This window comes from Trichechus manatus, unplaced genomic scaffold (genome assembly GCF_000243295.1).
Source record: "Trichechus manatus latirostris isolate Lorelei unplaced genomic scaffold, TriManLat1.0 scaffold00088, whole genome shotgun sequence".
Classification (NCBI taxonomy): domain Eukaryota; kingdom Metazoa; phylum Chordata; class Mammalia; order Sirenia; family Trichechidae; genus Trichechus; species Trichechus manatus.
In genome coordinates this window covers 6,715,725-6,737,933 of record NW_004444024.1, presented here as the reverse complement: position 1 = coordinate 6,737,933, position 22,209 = coordinate 6,715,725, and the positions used below count along the sequence as shown (strand labels likewise).

At 37.5% G+C, this 22,209-nt stretch overlaps 1 protein-coding gene across 4 annotated transcripts in view; it reads right to left on the bottom strand.

Moving 5' to 3' along the window:
* Positions 1 to 3,015: 3,015 nt before the first annotated feature.
* Positions 3,016 to 22,209, bottom strand: part of ACER3 (alkaline ceramidase 3) — a 180,719-nt gene continuing 161,525 nt past the window's right edge. For 3 of the 4 annotated variants that reach the window (XM_023736579.1, XM_023736580.1, XM_023736581.1), the window contains exons 8-10: positions 15,806 to 15,907; positions 13,012 to 13,116; positions 3,634 to 4,303 (exon numbers count right to left, since the gene is read on the bottom strand). In XM_023736579.1, the coding sequence (XP_023592347.1) occupies positions 4,186 to 4,303; positions 13,012 to 13,116; positions 15,806 to 15,907 (325 nt within the window). In that variant the 3' untranslated portion in view covers positions 3,634 to 4,185. Of the gene's footprint in view, positions 3,603 to 3,633; positions 4,304 to 13,011; positions 13,117 to 15,805; positions 15,908 to 22,209 lie in introns of those variants that run through there. The other variant, XM_004381987.1, reaches the window with a different exon arrangement.

Genomic DNA, 22,209 nt, shown 5'->3' with positions numbered 1-22,209 from the left:
TAACTGGCTTTCTTTGATACATCAGTTTTACATAAAAGCTTATCCACTAGCATAGCGTATCATAAACCACAGGGTCAGAAGAATTTCTTCTGTCATGTAAATGTGGAGTTGGGAGCTAAAACTGTCAAATTTAGCAACAAATGATTTTTTTTCCCCCAAGAAAATAGTGGTAAGAAACTCACAGGACTCATGGAAAACTTAAACTAAAATTATTACACACTCTGAGGTACACTGGCTAAATGCTGACGGTTGCTGGCATTGTAACAGAACGTTTCTTTTCCCCCAGGCATTTAAAGATTTTCGTGTGCTGCGTGCCTGGAGTTTTTGTTCTTTTAATTTTGACTCATGCCTCCTCTTCTTAGCATAAGGAAAATCTTAGTGTAAGAAAAGCCCAGCTTAGTAGTCCTGGAAAGTTTGCATTATGACTAAACCATAATACTTGATCTATTTCTGCTAAACCAAATGCCACTACTTGGGGTTCTCACTTGCAGATTATTCGAAAATGATTATTTCTCCTGTTAATCATCAATTTATGTAACATCACAAGAATAAACGAGATCACTTCAGGTGGTGGGGATGTTTCATGAAAGAACCCAGGTGGGGAGGAAGTAGGGCGTGATCAGATTGACCCAACCACCTTTCACTTAGTTTTCCTTAAAAAAAAGAAAAAAAAAAAGTGCTTTCAATTGTCCAGAGTGAAAATGGCAGCGTAAAAACAGTATTAAAATGTACAAGCAAGTTGCTTCTTTCACGTCCTCACAAAGTACTAATGTTTTCTAACATAATTTGCTATAGGGCTCATTGAAGAAGCACCCTTCCCATCAGGTGATCTGTAAACAAACCATTATTTGCTCAGCAGGAAACAGGCTTTTTGTACACTCTAGTTAAACAGAAACTTTTCCGAGAAAACAAAAGAATGGGGGCAGGGGAGTTCAACCCTTTAATGCCCATCCAGGATCTTAGAAAGAAAAAAAATAAAGCCATTGAAATAAAGATGATTCAGCAATATCCAGAAGTCAGCAGTGATTTCCACAATACTTGATATGGCACACAGATACAGTCTTGAGTGTGTTACTTAGGTTGCTAAGGAGAGCCACATGTGAGGCACAGCAGACCTGAAAAATTAAAGTCACTGACTTTAATCTCTGCTTTCTGCTTAACACTTCTAAAATGTTTTATGCTGAGCTTTCATGCTATTTTCACAACAGAGAAAAGAGTCTTTGAAGAACCGGCCAAAGAATTACAAGTTACCCAGGGATGCGGATGCCTCCCCAGTGAGGTGCTAGTTAACTTTACTCAACAAATGACAGCTGGTGGTGGCGGCTGTAGCCCTCACTGGACAAACAGCTATACATTCAGTAGCAGGGTGTGCTCCCTATGTGCTTTACCTGACCGTACTGCAGGGCCTGGGTCTTCCAATGTTAGCAGCACTGTCATGAAGGATGTGTCTTTGTTTCTACATATAGATACCTTATGCAGAAGTATATTTGAGTAAAATGCCCAAAAAAGATAACGGTGTGGAACGAACTCACTAAAAAACATACTATGGCTGATAGCCTATGTTGCTGCAGGTGAAATGTAGCCAGAAGTCAGGCTCTTCTGGCAAAAAAAAGAATAAATAGTCTCATGGGTGGTCTATTGGAACTCAAGTTTTATATCCTTCTAAGACACAGAGCTCCACAACCAAGTTCTCTTTGGTTTATGTTTTGGCAAGTGTTTTTCTCTGCTGGAGGCTCGCCAAAGCAGGTGAGCAAAAGGCGGAAGTATCTGCTTAATGGCACATTAGCACGCTAAGAAGAGGAATACAGTATTTGAGCACTACAGGGCTAAAAACTAGGGTCATTACGTGAAGAAAAATGATAAATTTTGTTTTGGTTTTAACATGTACCAAGATTACTAACTGAATACTGGAAAAATGATGGAAGTGTTTTACCACCTTTGCATAAGAAAAAAAGATTTTCTTTTGGAAGATGTAGCTCAGGATTTAACATGGGGTAATGTCTGATGTTGCAAGCTGTTAAGCGCTCGCCTACTAACTGAAAGGCTGGCAGTTAGAATCCACCCAGAAGTGCCTCGAAGAAACGTTTGGCAATCTTCTGAAAGATCACAGACATTGAAAACCCTACAAATCGCAGTTCTACTCTGAAACACATGGGTTGCTTTGAGTTGGAACTGACTCTACCGACAGCAACTGGTTAAGGTTAATATCACCATGTGGTAAAAACAATCTGGATATTAAAATAATGTACAAAGCAAGAGAAAAGTTACAAAAATGCTAAACGGTGTAGAGAGCTACAAATACAGCGATACATGAGCAAAGGGGTCAAATCGGGTTTTTAGTCTAGGCAGGTGTTACTTGTGAAAAGTGATTCAATTTGTTACAGACTCAAATTCAAATTAGAACTAGCTTCTTTACAATGGGAGTTTACTGCCATTTCTTGGCACTTTAATTTTTGGGGGTTCTGCACATTACAAGTTAAAGAAAACTGTTCTCAATCCTTATATCTATTTCCTTCAAAAAATGAAAAGAGCAGATATTTTAAACTTTTATGTAACTAGGATCCTGATCATGTAGCTCTAATTAACTTGACAAACTTTCCTGGGCATAACCATGGTCTCTCTGAGAAATAAAAAAATGTTGCAAGAGTTAACACACCAGAGTATAATGATATTCATTGACAATTTTAAATAAGTTATGCCAGATCACCAATCATGTTTGCCTAGCCATAAAACAGTGATAACTGAAAGATCTGCAAAGATCAAGTGAAACAGAGCAACTACTTGTAACTGGCCAGAAGTGCAACATTTTATAGGTCTCCTCCTGGGCCTTCAGAAAGGTTACAAGATGACCCACCCATTCTGATGGGCTGTGGCCACACATACACGCCAGAGTCCACTGCAAATCCTGGGAAGTGAGAAGCATACAACTCAGTGGCAGGTCAGAGCTTGCTTATGACACTCCAACTAGCACAGAGACAAACAGTGAAAAACTATCCAGAATCCCACAGCTAGCCCTTTTTTACCTTGGAAAACCACTCATGAGGTTAATTATGACAGGACTATAAATCAAGGCTGACACGGCTAAGTGCTGGCTCAGAGCTGACCATCTGGAGATGGGGTTTTGCCAGACTGCTTTCATTATTTAATCAAATATGCATTTCTAATCTTAGAGGAAAGATATAATTCACATGCAAGTCTCGTCCAAAAAAAAAAAAGGAACGTTAATTTCCTATGACCAGGACAAACTGTTAACCTGTTAAGAAAAGCCCATTTTTTTTAGAATTTGCATATATACATAAACATCATATCTGTATCTTTTTAAACATCTACAGTAAGGAGGAGGAAGAAGAATGAGATTAAGACATGAGCTAAACACCCAATAGGCTCCACTCCTCATTCTCTGCATGGCTGGCAGCATTAGTTAGAAAATCACTCCTTTGCTGCAACGATCATGATATATTTGAACATGTAGAACTTTAAGAATTTCCTTATTCCTTCCATGAGGATGATGGTAGCTGTTTTGTTTGTTTTCTTGGCAGAATAATTCATCAGTGCTTCCTGAGAGGCTCAAGTAGGATCACTGGCCAGATTCCAAGAATAAACTGTTTGGAAACAAGTTAGGACAAAATGAGAGAAGATAAAATTGTTCCACATTATCCCCGAAAAAGAGTGAGAAAGAACCCATCAGGCTGTGACTATACTTCTTGGTAGGTCTGCTAGTGATTATCTGGTATTAGTCACCTGAGCACACCAAGTATGTCAAAACAAAACAATCCATATTCCTTCCAGGTCTGCACCAGACTGCAGAAAATATTATTATTTAGTGCATTTAAATGTATTAAGCATCTACTTTGTCAAGTACGGAGCTGGGCACTTAAATATCTCTATCCTTAATTCTGCAATATAGCTGTTAACAGCTCTTTTTTATTTTTAACTGAATATATATATATATAAATTGTGGTAAAATATATATAACAAAACATTTGCCATTTCAACCATTTTCATGTGTACAATTTAGTGACATTAACTGCATTCACCATAACAGCTGCATTTTATTTCGAAGAAACTAAGGCAAAAGACCGGCCCAAGGTTATGTAGCAAATAAGTGGAAGACTTAAGACACAATGCCTTCTGGCTCCAAAGCCTGTGCTCTCTCCAATTCCTCTCCTCCTTCCCTCTTTTCTCCTACCTCCATCCCATCCTACTAATATTCCTTCTGTCCTCTTTCTCTCCCATGGACCTAGGAAGTAGACTTACCTTCACTTTTGGTCTATATCTTAGGTAAAGTGTTCTGGTATATAAACTGAAAGAAAGGAGGGAAAAGATGTTCAGATTAATTTTTAATCTGTGTAAATGGGCCTACTGACAAATTTAAGCATAGTGTCTTAAGTATATACAAAGAAAAAGAAAGACACAAATAATCAATACATAGACTGTGACTTCAAGACTTTTCTAGTTTAGTGGGGAGCTTTCCACTAATGCTTGATATGATTCATACCACGATGAGCAGTTCCATCTTTGAAGATATATGACAGTAGGGATTAAAATAGAGTATTTTTATAATACTTTGGAAATGAGTATATCAGCTATATAAGGATTACAATACAGGTATGAGTTAACCAGGAAGGTAACAAAGTCTCCTTCATACTGTCCTTTAAAATGAGTCACCTCTGAAGATAAGATCAATTTCTAAATCAGTGCATACAGCAAAAGTATATTAAATTTATCCTTGGAAAATTCACCAAACTGTCCATAAAATAGCACATACATAGTCTTATGTACAATATACTATTTAAATGTATTTGAACAGTCATGTACAATATATCATGGGTATACATGAAAATATAAATTTTATAGTATTTTAAACAAGAGAAAGAGAATGTGAAAGAACATCCATAGCTGTGCTGTGTAAGTTAATGTGGCTGTGATGCCACTACACTGTACCCAAAACCGGAACTGCAAAGAGGAGCATTACATATTTTATTCATAAAGAATACTCTACTGTCTTAAAATACAACCTCACTCTGACAGTTTTTCAGATGTTAGTCTTGAAAATAAAGTTACCATATTTTTTTCTCTCTTCAGGAAAGAGTCCTGGACTGGGGCAGAGAAGCGCTGAATTCCAATCCTCCCTGTTACCTACGCTACTCCCAACCATTAAGGACTTAAAACTGTGGAGCTAGGCAGCCTTTATAGACATTTTATTCTTAAACAATCCTACTAGGTGGGTAGTATTATTCCCATTTTGCGTATGAGAAATGGTCTCAGAAAGGTGAAATATTTCATTCAAGGTGACACAGCTTGTAAATGTTAGAAGCAAGATTTGAATTCAGGTTCTGTCTGACTTTTAGCCAATACGTCATACTCCACTGCCTGGAAACCTAACTGGTAGTTTAGTGACCTTCAACAAGTCACTTCTGTCTGGGCCCTTGTTTCCTTTACTATCAAATAAAAAAGTTGTATAAGATACTTTCTAAGGTCTCCCAGTTCCATTTTGGAGACAGAAAACTCTGAGCCCAAATCCAGGTGGTAACACTAATTGGCCATGAGATCATGTGCAAGGTACTTGACTTTTCTGAATTTGTCTTTCCTCAAGTGTAAAATAATATATGCTCACAGAATTGCCATGACGATTAAAGGAAGTAATGTATATAAAGTATCTAGCCCAGATGAAGCACTCAGCTACTAACCAAAAGGTTGGCGGTTCAAATCCACCCAGAGGCACCTCAGAAAAAAGGCTTGGCAATCTACCTGTGAAAAAATCAGCCACTGAAAACCCTGTGGAGCACAGTTCTACTCTGACACACATGGGGCTGCCATGAGCCGGAACTGACTTGATAGCAACTGGTTTTGTTAGCCCAGATGAGGCTGTTAGCTTAAAAATCAAACTTTTTATACTATGAAAATTGGCAAACATAAGCAGAAGTATCCATCACGTACATTTGTTAAAAATATCTTCTAATATTTGCAGCATCTGTAGTGATATTTCTTTCTGCCTCACCAGTTGTGTCAATCATTCAGTTACTGTAGCTCAGCTCCAAATCTACCTTTCTATACTGTGTTTGTGATGCAGGAGCTGAGATTCTACAAACCACATTTCTGCACTGCCAGCTGGCTCCCTGATAGCATTAGAGGGAGACTGCAAAGCTGGACAAGAAAGAAAGGACTTGCTCCTTCTTGTTTTATTTTCCTGAGGGGCTGCTGGCTTTGATTGTTGTGAATGGCATCTCAACAATGCTTTGTCACTGTGGCAGCAGCAATTTGTTCCTGTAGCAACAGTGCCCTGAAGACCCTGGATCCCAGCCCCATGGAGCCTCTCCTCTGAGCTCAGAGACAGCAGCACCAGCTAAGCAGTGCCTCTTCCTCAGGCCCGAGTTTCAGCTTGGCAGGGCCCCAAATTCAAGGTAGATCTGTCTCCCTGACTAAGTCTGTGACTTCAACCAATAGAGAGTATGGGGAAAGTGACACCATATGAATTCTGAGACTAGGTCACAAAAGACCCTGCTGCTTCTGCCTGGTTCTCTTAAGATGCTCCTCCTGGGGAAGCCAGCTTCCTGGTAGGAGGGCTGATCACACTGAGGCTGAAGAGACCATGTGTAGGTGTTCCACTGACAGCCCTAGCTGAACTCTTAGTTGGCAGCCAGCATCAACTGCTACTCCATGTGAGTGAGCCATCTTGGACACCCATCCCAGTTGGAACCTTCAGATGACTGAAGTCCCAGTGGACATCTGACGGCAACCCCATGACGGACTCCAAGGGAGAACTGCCCAACTGAGCCCTTCCAAATTGGTGACCCAGAAAATTGTGAACAAAATAAAAGTTGTTTTAAGCTAGTAAGTTTGGGGTTGTTGTGCAACTATAGTAACTAAAATATTCTTTTTTTTCCTACTTTTCTTCTGGAACTCCAATTTAACTATATGTTAGCCTCTCTCCTTTGTCTTCCATTTCTCTTAACCTTACTTCCATATTTTTTGTCTCTGCTGCACATAAGTAATTTTTTTCTGACTTTCCTTAGTTCAGAATTAGTTCACTAAATCTTTCTTCAATTGCATCTAATCTGTTATTAGTCCTGTACATTGAGTTTTAGATATTGGCGACTATAGTTTCATTCCTAGAGGCTATATTTGGTTCTTTTTCAAATCTTTTTTGGGAAACAAAACAAAACTAAAACCCTTCTCCATCATCACCAGATTTTCTTGGAAGCTCAGCATGATACCATAACTGATGCCATTTCCTCACTTCCCTAGTCCTTGGGCATTAAATGTTGTCACTTCTGTGCAGAACTTCTTCTCCCTCACTGCCATGGCTTGCTTGAGACTTTTCACACCAGGAGGAGAGGAGAAGGTTAAAGAAAAAGGAAGAGGAAAGTAGAAGGTGATAAGGGGAAAGGGAAAGTGGGAAACCCTGGCCTTTTAAAATAGAATGTAATGAATGTAATTTTACCCCTTCTTGATATTTATTATAGAAATTCATTATTGTATTGTACTATAATGCAGTGATGTTCTTGGAACCTCTAGGGCAGTGTTAAGGTGCTAAGTTTAGAATTATTGAGTTTGCCTTTATAGTCATTCTGAGTTTTCCTTTCTCGTCATTTGTCAATTGCCCCAAACATTTTCTCCCATATACCTTCTCTTTTAAATTGGGTATTTCCAATGTGCTATGGGAATAGAATCCAATAATCAATGTAGTAAGAAGTTGCAAAAAGTAAAATAAATACACTTAGAACCAAAATTTAAAGAGCTCTTCCATGACTAGTAACCTCGAGCTCTTTACAGCATGAATTCTGACCAGAAGCTCTTTTTATGTAATTCTCAGGTAGTTAAACTTTAGATAATTCAGGTTTATGTGGATACCATGGATTGAATTATGTCCCCCCCAAAATTTTGCTCCACTTGATTAGGTCATGATTCCCAGTATTGTGTGGCTGTCCTCCATTTTGTGACTGTAATTTTATGTTAAGGAGGATTAGGGTGGGACTGTAACACCCTTACTAAGGTCACATCCCTGATCTAATGTAAAGGGAGTTTCCTTAGGGTGTGGCCTGCACCACCTTTTATCCTACAAGAGATAAAAGGAAACGGAAGCCAGCAAAAAGGGGGACCTCATACCACCAAGAAAGCAGTGCCAGGAGCAGAGCACGTCCTTTGGACCTCGGGTCCCTGAGCAGAGAAGCTCCTAGTCCGGGGGAAGGTTAATGAGAAGGCCGACAGAGAGAGAAAGCCTTCCCCTGGAGCGGACGCCCTGAATTTGGACTTTTAGCTTAATTTACTATGAAGAAATAAATTTCTCTTTGTGAAAGCCATCCACTTGTAGTACTTCTGTTATAGCAGCACTAGATGACTAAGACAAAATTTGGTACCAAGAGAGTGGGGTGTTGCTCTAACAGATACCTAAAATGTGGAAGCGGTTTTGAAACTGTGAATGGATAGAGGAGTGTCAGTGACAGAGGACCAGCAGCAGCAGAGAACCTGCAGTGGCAGAACCAGGAGACCCTCGTGAGATGGCACTGGAGCTGACCCACCGAGCAAGAGAGAGCTGAGTGCCTGTGTGCAGGAGGCTTCCTGGTGGAGTACGGTGCCTCTGCACTTTATCGGTGGAGCTACAGAGCTTTGGAACACTTGCCGCAGCAGGGCAGATGGGGGCCTGAGGGCCGACAGGCCACAGGAAGCAGAAGCTGAAGAGACAAAGAACACAAGAAGCCTAGCTGCCTCAGTCTCAAAAGGTATGGCCATGACTTCTGGGGTTTCAAAGGGTGGGGCCATGGCCTCTGGTGTTTCTAAGGGTGGAGCTGCTGCTCAGATGGACTGGGAGAATGGTGTGCCTAAAGCCGAGGGAGAAGAGTTGCTGTCCCAGCGGGCCTGGAAGGCAGAGCTGAAGCCCAGGGCCGAGGGGCCTCCACTCAGAATCTGGAGAGTGTGGCCAATACCTAGAATCTGGAGGGCAGGGCTATTATATGAATGGTCTCAGAGAACAGAATTATTTTCAAGCCTTGCGGACTAATGTAACGTGTTCTGCTAACTTGCTTGGTGCCTGATATTCCTTCTTTCCCTGCAATTTCTCCCATTTGTAATGGAAATGTCTAGCTTGTGCCTGTTCTGCCATTGTACCTTGGGAAGCACATAACTTGTATTCTAGGTTTCACAGGTGAACAGGAATTTTTGAATTTTGGACTTGGAGTCAAGATTTTTGCTATGATATGATGGGGTGAATATGTTTTGCATGTTGCAAGGATGTGATTTTTGGGGGGGCCAAAGGGTGGAATGTCATGGATTGAAATGTCCCCCAAAAATTTTGTGTCAACTTGGTTAGGCCATGATTCCCAGTACTGCATGGTTGTCCTCCATTTTGTGACTGTAATTTTACATTAAAGTGGATTAGGGTGGGATTGTAACACCCTTACTAAGGTCACATCCCTGATCCAACATAAAGGAAGTTTCCTTAGGGTGTGGCCTGCACTACCTTTTATCTTACAAGAGATAAAAGGAAAGGGAAGCCAGCAAAATGGGGGACCTCGTACCACCAAGCAAGCAGTGCCAGGAGCAGAGCACATCCTTTGGACCTGGGGTCCCTGTGTGGAGAAGCTCCTAGTCCGGGTGAACGCTGATGAGAAGGCTGACAGAGAGAGAAAGCCTCCCACTGGAGATGACGCCCTGAATTTGGACTTTTAGCCTACTTTACTGTGAAGAAATAAATTTCTCTTTGTTAAAGCCATCCACTTGTGGTACTTCTGTTACAGCAGTACTAGGTAACTAAGACACTGGATAAGTCGATCTCTAGGCAGGTGAGATGCAAATGTTATTTTGGGAGGGTGTTCTAAAAATTTCACTTCAGTAAATTTTTCACACTTTCTGCCCCTTTCTACAAACATTTTAGCTCTCTCAATTCTTGAGAAAGTAAATAAATACTTAACTGGTTATAAATTATTTGAAGAAAAATAAAGCATGGTAAGAGGAGAGAGAATGATATGGTGGTATTATTTGGATAGGGTGATCAGAGAGAGCTCTGATTTCACTTTTGCTGTAAATAGCCACCCTTCAACAAACTTTTCATTAGGGGAGCAGGGGAAGAGAAGTGGCAACTGACTTATTTCAGGGAAGGATAAAGATTAAGCTGGGGGCTTCAGGTACTCATGCTTTCCCAGTCCCTTATGCAGGTGATCTGGCTGCACCCACTCTTCCCTCCTTTTCAAATTGTTCTCTAAAACAAAGATATCCTGATCTACAAGACACTGGAAATGTTTATATCCTACTGGCACTAAAAAAGGAGATGAATGATCTACTTAGAATGTACATCATGTGTCAGAAGTCAATTAGTGCAATGGCTTCACTTTATGGATGACAAAACTAACCTTCAGAGAAAGGAAGGAACTTACTAAAGGTCACACAGTGGCAGAGGCAAAGTTGGAACAAAGTACCTAATTCTGTCTCTAACTTTTTTAATTTGCTGTTCGTTGCCATTGAGTTGGCTATGACTCATGGTAACCCTATGTGTATAACAGAATAAAACACTGCCCAGTCCTGCGCCATCCCCATGATTGTTGGTATGTTTGAGTCCATTGTTGTGGCTATTGTCTCAATCCAGCTCATTGAGGGTTTCCCTCATTTTTGTTGGCCCTCTACTTTATGTCCTTTTCTAGAAGTTGGTCTTTCCTGATGTGTGCAAAGTGAGTGAGTTGAAGTCTTGCCGTCCTTGCTTGTAAGGAACATTCTAGTTGTATTTCTTCTAAAACTGACTTGTTTGTTCTTTTGGCAGTCTACATTCAGTCTATATTCAGTCTATATTCAATATTCTTTGCCAACACCACAATCTGAACACATCAATTCTTTTGTCTTCCTTTTCATTGTCCAGTTTTCGCATGAACATGAGATGACTGAAAAGATCATGGCTTGGGTCAAGCTCCTCCTGGTCGAAGTGTCACCTCTGCTTTTTAAAATTTAAAAGAGATCATTTGCAGTAGATTTGCCCAGTGCAATGCATCATTTGATTTCATGACTGCTGCTTCCATGGAAGTTAATTGTTGATCCAAGTAGAATGAAATTGTTGATAATTTCAATTTCTTCTCCATTTAACATGACGTTGTTTATCGGTCCAGTTGTAAGGATTTTAATTTTCTTCATGATCAGGTGTAATTCATACTGAAGGCTGTGGTCTTTGACTTTCATCAGTAAATGTTCAAGCCATCTTCATTTCTGGCAAACGAGGTTTTGTCATCTGCATATTGCAGGCTGCTGACGAATCTTCCTCTAATCTTCATGCCTTGTTCTTCACATAGTTCAGCTTCTTGGATTATGTGTTCAGCATATAGATTGAATAAGTAAGGTTAATGGATACAAGCCGGCCACATGCTTTTTCCAACTTTGAATCACACAGTATCCCCTTGTTCTGTTTGAACGACTGTCTCTTGATCTGTGTACAGGTTCTGCACGAGCACGATTAACTGTTCTGGAATTCTCATTCTTCATGATGTCATCCATAATCTGTTATGATCCACATAGTTGAATGCCTTTATGTAGTCAATAAAACACAGGTAAACATCTTTCAGGTATTCTCTGCTTTTGGCCAAGATCTGGTCTGACATCAGCAATGATATCCCTTGTTCCACATCTTCTTCTGTATCCTGCCTGAATTTCTGGAAGTTCCTTGTCTATGTACGGCTACAGTTGTTGTGGAAATACCTTCAGCAAAATTTTATTAGCATAGCATATTGTTAGATAATTTCTGCATTCCATTTGATCATCTTTCTTCGATAGGGGCATGAATATAAATCTCTTCCAGTTTTCTGGCCTGGTAGCTGTCTCCCAAATTTCTTGACACAGACAAGTAAGCACTTCCAGCATTGTATCCATTTGCTGAAGCATCTGAATTGGTATTCTGTCAATTCCTGGAGCCTTGTTTTTTTGCCAGTGCCTTTAGTGCAGCTTGAACTCCTTCCTTCAGTACCAGTCGTTGTTAATCATATGCTACCTCCTGAAATGGCTGAACACTGACTAATTCTTTTCAGTGCAGTGACTCTGTATATTCCTTCCATGTTCTTCATTTATTTACTATTATTTTTAAAATAATATTTTATTGTATTTTCAGTGAGGGTTTACACAGTAGTTTAGGTTCCCATTCAACAATTTCTACACAAATTGTTCAGTGATATTGGTTACATTCTTCACAATGCATAAACATTTTCATTATTTCCATTCTGGTTGTTACATTTCCATTAATCTAGTTTCCCTGTTCCCTAACATTCTCATCTTTATGTTAAAGTAACTGTTGACTGTTTGGTCTCATATAGGTGGTTTTTCAAAGGAGTACAGTACTTACAGGTGATATTCATTATTTTTTGAGCCACTCTGTTATTTAACTACAAGGTGACCTCAGAGGTTAGTTTCGATTCAAGGTCTGAAGAGTATCTCAGGGCAAGTCTTGGGGAGTCCTCCAGTCCTCAACTAGTCCAGTAGGCCTGTTTTTCTTTTTTATTTTGGAATTTGAGGTTCCATTCCACATTTTTCTGCCATTCTATCAGGGTCCATCTATTGTGGCCCTGATTAGAACAATTGGTAGAGGTAGCTGGGCACTATCTAGTTCTTCTGGTCTCAGGGTAGATGAGGCCACAGTTCGTGTAGACTATTTGTCCTGTAGACTAGTTTCTTCTTTGAGTCTTTGTTTCCCTCTTTCTCTTTTGCTCTGTACAAGTAGAGACCAATAATTGTCCTTCCATCTTCTTTTGATGTTTCCTGTGTCATTCAATTTTTTACCCAAAGAATCCTTTAGTATTGCAACTTGAGGTTTGAATTTTCTCTTCAGTTCTTTCAGCATGAGAAATGCTGATCATGGTCTGCCCTTTTTGATTTCTAATCCAGGTCTTTGCACATTTCATCATAATATTTTATCTTGTCTTGCTGAACTGCCCATTGAAATCTTCTGTTCAGCTCTTTTACTTCATTATTTCTTACACTATCCTATTTGAAGAGCAAAGCAAAACCCACCAATACTAAGCTAAAAAAGTCTCCACTTCCTACCTGAAGAGGATGTGAAGATAAGAGCCAAGACCAGTTAAAATATGCCACCATGCATGAAACTGGGTGGTAACACCTATGATGGGTGGCATCTTCTTTCTAAAGTTCCTGTGTGGAGATGAAAAAACAAAACGCCATGTTAAATTTTTTACATATATAAAAATTAATGCTGACAGTTTTGGAGCATTTTGAAAAGCCTGTCATTTTTGAATATGGCAATTATTTAATTTTCTTAAGCCTACTTAAGAAAATTACAGTCTGCTGTATTGTTTTCCAAAGTGTATCCTGCTAGTATTCTTAGCAGATGTTCCATGAAGGACTCTGTGATAAAATAAATTTGAGAAAAGTACATAGTTTATTGCCCTCTTTGAGATTTATAATGTATATTAACAGATTAAAGGCTTTGAAAAGTCATTCCATAAATAAAATAGTTTATCTTAATGTTTTCTAGGTAATGTATTAATCTATAGAACTCTTTTCTCTAAATACATGCCTCTCTTATGCCCTATGTACAACCATCACCTTAGTACAGCACATACAGTCTATAAAGTCCTTTTGTACCTATTATTTCACTTCATAGTCAGTGATTCTTTGAGGAGGCTATTATTAGCATTGCTTTACAAATAAAAAACAAAACAAAACCCATTACCATTGAGTTGATTCCATCTCATAGTGACCCTATAGGATAGAGTAGAACTGCCCCATAGGATTTCCAAGGAGCTCCTGGTGGATTCCTTTACAGATAAGGAACCTAAAATCCAGAGAGATTAACTGACTTGCCCAAGTCTTTTGCTAGTGGCACAGCTGAGTCTCAAACTCAGAACTTTGGGTTAAGTGTAGAGCATATTAATATTCTCATTTATTAGAGGAGAAAAACCAATGTGAAACACCGAATTATTTTTCTAGACATCCTCAGGATATTTCCAGGACAATTATCATCCCTAAGAGTCTACTTTTGTTTCTTAGGCCAGACTGATTAGTGGTTCTTACCCAGGGGATGATGATAACCAGTGCAAAAGCTCCCTTAGATCTTAGTTTTCTAAGTCAGCTGTATTACTCATTTGTCTACATTTACTTAATGTTTTATTATGGAGAATTTCAAACATGCAAAAATAAAAACCAAAAACCCCAAATCCATAGCTGACGAGTCAATTCCGACTCAAAGCGACCCTACAGGACGGAGCTGAACTGCCCCAAAGGGTTTCCAAGGAGCAGCTAGTGGAGCTGAACTGCTAACTTTTTTGGTTAGCAGGCGAACTCTTAACCACTGTGCCACCAGGGCTCCTGTGCAAAAAGGGACAAAATAATAATGTACCCATTACCCAGCTTCATTAATTATCAACTTATGGTCAATCCTGTGTCATCTACACCCTCATCCACTTTCCCCTCCCATATTATTTTGAAGCAAATTCCAGATATTTGACTGCATCTGTAAATATTTCAATATTAAAGCCTGCATCTAAATCAGAATACTTCTGTTTTTCAAAGGTGTCAACAGCATACTTAGATACCATATTTTTAATGGGGCAACAGTTTACTTTTAAAAAATAGGACTACAAAAACATGAGAAGTACTTATGTCCCAGAATTATATAAGCTGTTAAGTAGTTACAGATATTTTTAAAAATTTCATTTTAAACATCTTATTATAGAAAAACTTCAAACATATACAAAAGTAGAGAAAAGGGTATAATAAAACTCAATGTATTGATCAATCATCTTCAAAAGTTATCATCTCATGACCAATCTTGTTTTTTCCAAAGGCTGCCCTCCCAAACTGGATTATTTTGAAGCAAATCCCAGGTAATGTATCATTTTATGTCTAAATATTTTAGTATGTATCTCTAAAAGACGAAAAACTCTTTAAAACGTAACCACAATACCATTTTCATACCTAAAAAGATGAACAATAATCCCTTAATATCATCAAGTATCTAGTCATTGACCAACGTTCCAATTGTCTCATAGATTTTTTCTTTTTTCTTTATAGCTGGTTTGAATCAAAATCCAAACAAAGGTCAACACATTGCATTTGGTCAATATAGCTAAGACTTTTTAAATCTATACATTCCTCCTAACCTCTCTCCGCACCCTCTGCAATGTTATTTGTTGAAGAAACAAGGTCATTCATGCTGTAGATTTCCTGTAGTCTGAATTTTGCTGATTGTGTCTCTGTGGTATTGTTCAGTATGTTCCTCTATCCTCTGTACTTACACAATACTGCTAGGTCATAGGATTTTGAGTTGGAAGGATCATTAGATTAACCTATTTAATACATTCACTTTATAGAAATTGAGGCCTAGAAAGATTAAAATGCCTTAGTGGCAGACTAGTGTTCAGAGACCTAAGTCTAGGATTCAAACTCCTGTCAATACATAATCGCTGAAAAGATGGTAGAAGAAATGCTTATCTTTCTTAGCAAATAACATTAAGCATATTAAAGTGCAAATTTATATACGTGTATTTCATTTGCTCAGTACAAAGATTTTTATTTATTCAATAAAGCAGATTAGTCAGGTTTCAAAGACCTAGTCAATATTTGATTAACTGTATAATTCTGTGATGAACTGAAAGAAAATAAAAACCCTATTGGATGTTAAGAAATATTCTCAGGTCCAAATTCTTAGGTAATTTAAACAGGAATTCCCTGAATTTAACTTTATTTGCTATACATATCTTTTACATTTCAACAATGGTAAACATTAATTTCAAGGCACTAGTAATTCTATATGCCTATGAAACTCATGAATAACAGAATGCTTCTAAAATATTTCTCAAGGAATAAAACTGTATCTTACCTCAGTGAATCACAAAAGATGTTATCTATGTTCCATAATAAAAATCCCAATAAAAATATACTCAGGGATGTATAACCCAGTCCTCTAAGCCATGGATAAACCCTGTGGGGGAAAAAGCGAAAAGGAAAATGGAATTGTGTCAATTCATGTCATGAGCAGAGCTTGAAGTCACTGCTCTCACGAGAAGGAAAGGTTTTCATTAGTATTAAAAACAAACCTATCTATTCAATCCTCTAACATTTGCCTATAATATTTAGCTATTAAAAATTGCCTATAATATTTAGCTATTAAAAGGTACTGAGAGAGAATGGGCCACCAAGACTTTGCTACATGTGTCAGGAAGGTAGCCTGAAAGTGTCCAATAATCTTTTCAGTCTCACAGAAAAGGCAGGGGCATGGTGGAATAGAATTACTGTTGATTGAGTCACCTTCTCTGCGTCAGGCAGAGTAGAAAAACAATTCACACATATATGCAATCTTTAAATAAACTCTGTGAGGTAGGTACATTCTTTTTATTTCACATATGCAGAAACTGAAGCTTGGTGAGTTACCCAAAATAGTAACAGCAGCTTACATATTTTTACAACTTTAATGAAGTATAATTGACTTACATTAAATTGCACATATTTGAAGTACACAATTTGATGACTACATCTCTACATATCCATAATACTACCACATCTATTACCCTTCAAAAGTTTCTGTGTCCCTTTGTAATCCATCCTTTATTCCTCCCACTCACCTACTCGTCCCCTGCAACCATTGGTCTGGTCTGCTTTCTGTTGCTGTAGCTTAGTTTGCATTTTTCAGAATGTTATATAAATATACTCTTTATTGTAGGCTTCTTTCACTCAGCATAATTATTTTGAGATTCATCCATGTTGTTATACGCATTAATAGTTCATTTCTTTTATTGCTGAGTAATATTTCACTGCATGGGTATACTACAATTTATCTGTCCACCTGCTGGTACAGATTTGTGTTGTTTCCAGTTTTTGACTATTACAAATAAAGCAGCTATGAAAATTCATACATAAGTCTTTGTATGGACATACACTTTTATTTCTCTTGGGTAAATAGTTAGGAGAGGAATGGCTGGGTTATATGGCCAGTGAATGTTTAGCTTTTTAAGATATTGCCAAATTGTTTTCCTAGGTGATTATACCATTTTACATTCCTACCAGTAGTGTATGAGTGTTTCAACTGTTCCACATTCTCATCAACACTTAGTATGATCAGTCTTTTTCATTTTAGCTGTCCTAGGTGTGTAGTGGTATCTCATTTTTCTAATGACTAATGTTACTGAGCATTTTTCATGTGCTTATTTGCCATCCATATATCTTTGATGGTTTGGTCAATCTTTTGCCTATTTAAAAAAATGTGTTGTTTGCCTTATTATTGAACTGTAAGTTATTAATATATTCCAGATGTAAGTCTTTTGTTGGATATATATTTTCTCCAAGTCTGTTACTTGCCTTTCATTTTCTTAAGTGTGTCTTTTGAAGAGCAAGTTTTTATTTTTGATGCTCAGTTTATCAATTTTTCTTTTATACCTTGTGCTTTTTTGTGCCTTATTTAATAAATCTTTGCCTAACCAAAGGTTGTGAAGATTTCTCTTATATTTTCTTCTAGAAGTTTCATAATTTTAAGCTTTTACATTTAGGGATATAATCTACTTCTGGCAAATTTTTGGAATGGGGTGAGGTAAAGGTTGAGGTTCCTTTTTTTCCCCGTAAGAATATCCAGTTGTTCTAGCACAATTTGTTGACAAGACTGCTCTTTCCCCACTGAATTACTTTGGCATGTTTGTTAAAGGTCAAGTAAGTATGTATGTATGGGCCTAGTTTTGGATGTTCTACTCTGTTCTATTGATCTAATTTCATTCTTACCAACAGTACCACATGGTCTTGATTACTGTAGCATAGAGTAAATCAATTAGTGTTAAGTCCTCCAACTTTACTTTTTCAAAATTGTTTTGGCTATTCTAGATCCTTTGCATTACCATGTAAAGTTCAGAATCTGTTTCTCAATTTTTACCAAAAAGCCTGCTGAAATTTTGATTGGGACTGCATTGACTCTATAGATCAATTTAGGAGAATTCACATCTTAATATGAGTTTTCCAATCCATGAAAATGGTGTATCTCTCCATTAATTTAGATCTTCTTTCATTTCTCTCAGTAATGTTTTATAGTTTTTAATGTGCAACTCTTGTACATATTGCTAAATTTAATCCCTAAGCATATGATTTTTTAAATGCCATTGTAAATGATACTTTAAAAATTTCCATCTTACAATTGTTTGCTGCTAGTATATAAAAATACAATTTTCTTTAGCATTGAAAAAAATTTTTTAATTGTACTTTAGATGAAGGTTTACAAAGCAAACTAGTTTCTCATTAAATAATTAATACACATACTGTTTTATGACATTGGTTGCCAACCCCACGACATGTCAACACTTTCCCCTTCTCACCTTGGGTTCCCCATTACCAGCTTTCCTGTCCCCTCCTGCCTTCTCATCCTTGCCCCTGGGCTGGTGTGCCCCTTTAGTCTTATTTTGTTTTATGGGCCTGTCTAATCTTTGGCTGAAGGGTGAACCTCAGGAGTGACTTCATTACTGAGCTATAAGGGCGTCTGGGGTCATATTCTCAGGGTTTCTCCAGTCTCTGTCAGACCAGTTAAGTCTGGTCTTTTTTTTTTTTTTTTTAATTATACAATTGATTTTTGAATACTGATGTGATGTTGCTAAATTTACTTACTACTTCTGGTAGGTTTTTTTTTTTGTACATATCATTTGATATTTTCTATACATGATCATGTCATCTGCAAATACACATTGGATAGGATTTCTAACAGTATTATGTTGAATAGAAGTGGTAATAATATGTATGCTTGTTTTATTCTTGATTTTAAAGGGAGAAAAATTTTTTTTTGGCATTTCATGATTAAGTACATTATATGCTATAGAGTTTATAAGTTAAGGAAGTTCCCACTTATTATTAGTTAATAAAGGTTTTTATCTTCTTTTTAAAAAAATCATAAACAGGTGTTGAATTTTACAGAATACTTTCGCTAAATCTATTGGTATCATATGGTTTCTCTCTCTCTCTTTTTTTTTTTAACATGTTCAATGACAATAATAGATTTCCCCCAAAATATTTTGTTATTTTAAACTACAAGTACTTGGTTGTAAGTGAATGCAAAAGGTGATTTATTTAAAAATCACTAGGCAAGTACAAACCTGGCTGTGTATGAAAAGGGCATTATTGCCACTGTTTGATAAAAGTTCTCAAGAGCAGATGAATTTAAGACAGTCAGTCTGGCTTCAGCTTTTCAGAGAGTTTATCGTATCATCATTTGGAAACAACAGTGGGTGAAGGCAAGAATGAGTCCCAGGATACACAGAGCTCAGCATAGTGAAGGCATCTGGCAGGGTTGCAGTGTGGGCCAGGCGCTGAAATTTGTCAGGAATATGATCAGTGGAAGTAGGATGCTCTCTATTTTCTGCTTCTAAGCTTACTTACCATGCCAATCTTCAGCTCTCAGTAGTTCAAAGCAAAATTCTTCTGTTGGGTGAATGAATGTCTTTGGTTATCCAGGTAGCAGGGCACGGAGGAGAGAGCAAGAACTTCATCAGCATATGTCCATGCAAGCTAAGTACAGATAAGATTCTGGGGACAGGCTACCCCTGTATTATCAAGTGCAAGAATGTATAATGCACAAGGACCTCAACATATCTGTGTGTGGAGTTACCCTGTTACTTTCTGGAATGGTTTCCTGTCCAGTGTATGTCTATAATCTGGGAAAATCCCTTCCCTTCACCTTGGGAATTGCTTTTACCTTTCTCCTGTGTTGTACCTCCTAAGCCTCATATCTCATGTCTTCTTCCATTTTGGATAATACTCTCACTTTGGTGTAAACACATCCTCCAATAGGTTCCTGAGTAATAGTTTATGGGACATAATTTTTTTCCAGAACTTGAATGTATGAAAATGTGTTTTGTCCCCATATTTTATTGATAGTTTAGCTGGGTACAGAATTCTAGGTTAGAAATAATTTTCCTTTAGAAAATTTAAGGCATTGATCTACTGTCCTCTAGCTTCTGGTTGTTGCTTTAAGTATAAAGCCATTCTGACTCCTGAGCCTTTGTATGTATACCTGCTTCCCAACTCTAAAGATGTGTGGGGTCTTCCTTGTTTTAGTATTCTGAAATTTTATGACGCTGTATTTTGGTGTGGGTCTATTTCCATCCATTGTGCTGGGTATCCAGTGGGCTCTTTCCATCTAATAATTCATGTCCTTCAATTATAGGATGTCTTCTTGAATTATTTTATTTTGGTGATGGCTTCCTCCATTCCATTTTTTTCTGTCTCCCCCCCCCCTTTTTTAGTGTTGGTCCTTCTATTCTGGCCCAGTAATACCCCTATTAAGACTCTTGTACTTTCTATTTTTCTCTTTCTTGATCTATACTCAGAGAGACTTCTTTAACTCCTTCAGCTGACTTTTTCATATTTTGAATTTCTAAGATCCTTTATTTTTTTTTGGTGTGTGGATATGGATTCTCTGACTTTTCCTTTTTTATAGCATACAATTCTTGGTTTATGGAGTCCCTGGGTAGTGCAAATGATTAAGGCACTTGGCTGCTAAACAAAAGGTTGGCAGTTTGAGTCCAACCAGTGGCCCTCAGAAAAAAGGCCTGGCAACCTAATTCCAAAAAATCAGCCACTGAAAATCCTATGAAGCAAGTTCTCCTCTGACACACATGGGGTCACCAGGGTTGGAATCGATTTGATGACAACTGGTTATTCTTTATTCAAGGTCACACAATTTCCCTGATTTCTGTATGGTATTTACATCTTTGGTTGTGTCTGGCAAACTCAAGTCTAGGCATTGTTTACCCTTTCCGAAAAACGGACCTCCAAACCTCTGCAGTTGCCCAAATGGTATGGTATAGGTAAAGGGATCTACAGATCTAACAGTTTATTAAATAGCTTTTAACCAGTCTACTTATTTTAGACCCATCCTCTATCCCTTTTCCAAACTGCCTGTTGCTGCTAATGCCTGAAACTTGAGAATATTCTATAATGTAAACTGGATTGGCTCCTGGCTTAGGATTTGGATGTCTTGGATCAGTAAATCAGTTAGCAGTAGTTCACCTACTTTCCAGCTTCTGAAATCTGATTAAGTCTTTTCTTTGTGGGTTTATGCTTTTAAATGAATCTCTTTGCCCTAGTCTTAGCAGGGTGACGAAGGGAGCAGAATTAGATACTTGCTGATCTTCAATATTGTATCTTTATTTTCTCTTTCATTAATTTCTGCCCTTATCTTTACTGTTTTCATTTTCTTTGTTTCTGTTTGGGTTTATTCTAGTGATATGTTTTCTAATTCATGAAGTTGGATGCTTAGTTCTTTTATTTTTTTTGCTTACCTATTTCTAATGTAAACATCTAAGGTTATAAATTTCCCTCAAAGAGCTATTTTAGCTACATCCTACTTTGTAGTATCTTTATTGTGCTTCCATTTTAAGTATTTTTAAATTTCCATTATGAGTTCTTTCTTTTTTACTTGTGAGGCATTTGGCAGTGTGCTTTTAAATTTCAAAATATTTGGGCTATTTTGAATAACCTTGTCTTGTTTTGTTTAAATGAACTGCACTACGGTTAGAGAACATATGTATGACACCAATTCTTTAAAGTTTGTTGAGCCTTCTTATAAAGCCTAGAAGCTGGTTAATTTAACAATTATTTTACGTATGCTGAAAAGACTGCATTCTCTAATTATTGATTGAATGGTTCGAAGGTCCATTAGATCAATTTTGTTATTGTGTTACTCAAATATCTATGTCCTTATTAATATTTTTTGAGCGATCTAACATTTACTAAGTAAGCTGTGTTAACATAAGTCAGCACAATGGAGTGCTTATCTATTTCTCTTGGCAATTCTTAGAATTTTTGCTTAAAATTTTGAGTAAAGTTTTAGAATTACCATTTCTCTCTGGTAAATAGAATCTTCCCTTAATGCAGCCAACATATTTATTTTAAATAATGCCTTATGCCTTAACATTTTTTTCCTGTTATTAAAATGGCTAATCCAGCTTTCTTATAGTCAGTATTTATGTGGTATATATATTTTTATATCCCTTTCTTTCAAAATTTCTATGCATTTATGTTTTAACTATGTTTCTTATGAATATCATGTAGCTGGATTCCTCACCCCCTGCCTCCATTTGACAGTCTTAACTGCTTGATTTTTGTCTATATGTATTTACTGTGATCACTGACATACTTTGAATTATTTCTACCTCTCTGTTTTCTGCTTTGTATTTGTCCTGATTTTCTCTGCTGCCTTTTTTTGCCTTCTCATACCTTCCTTTAGATTCACTCTTTAAAATCCCATTTACTTTG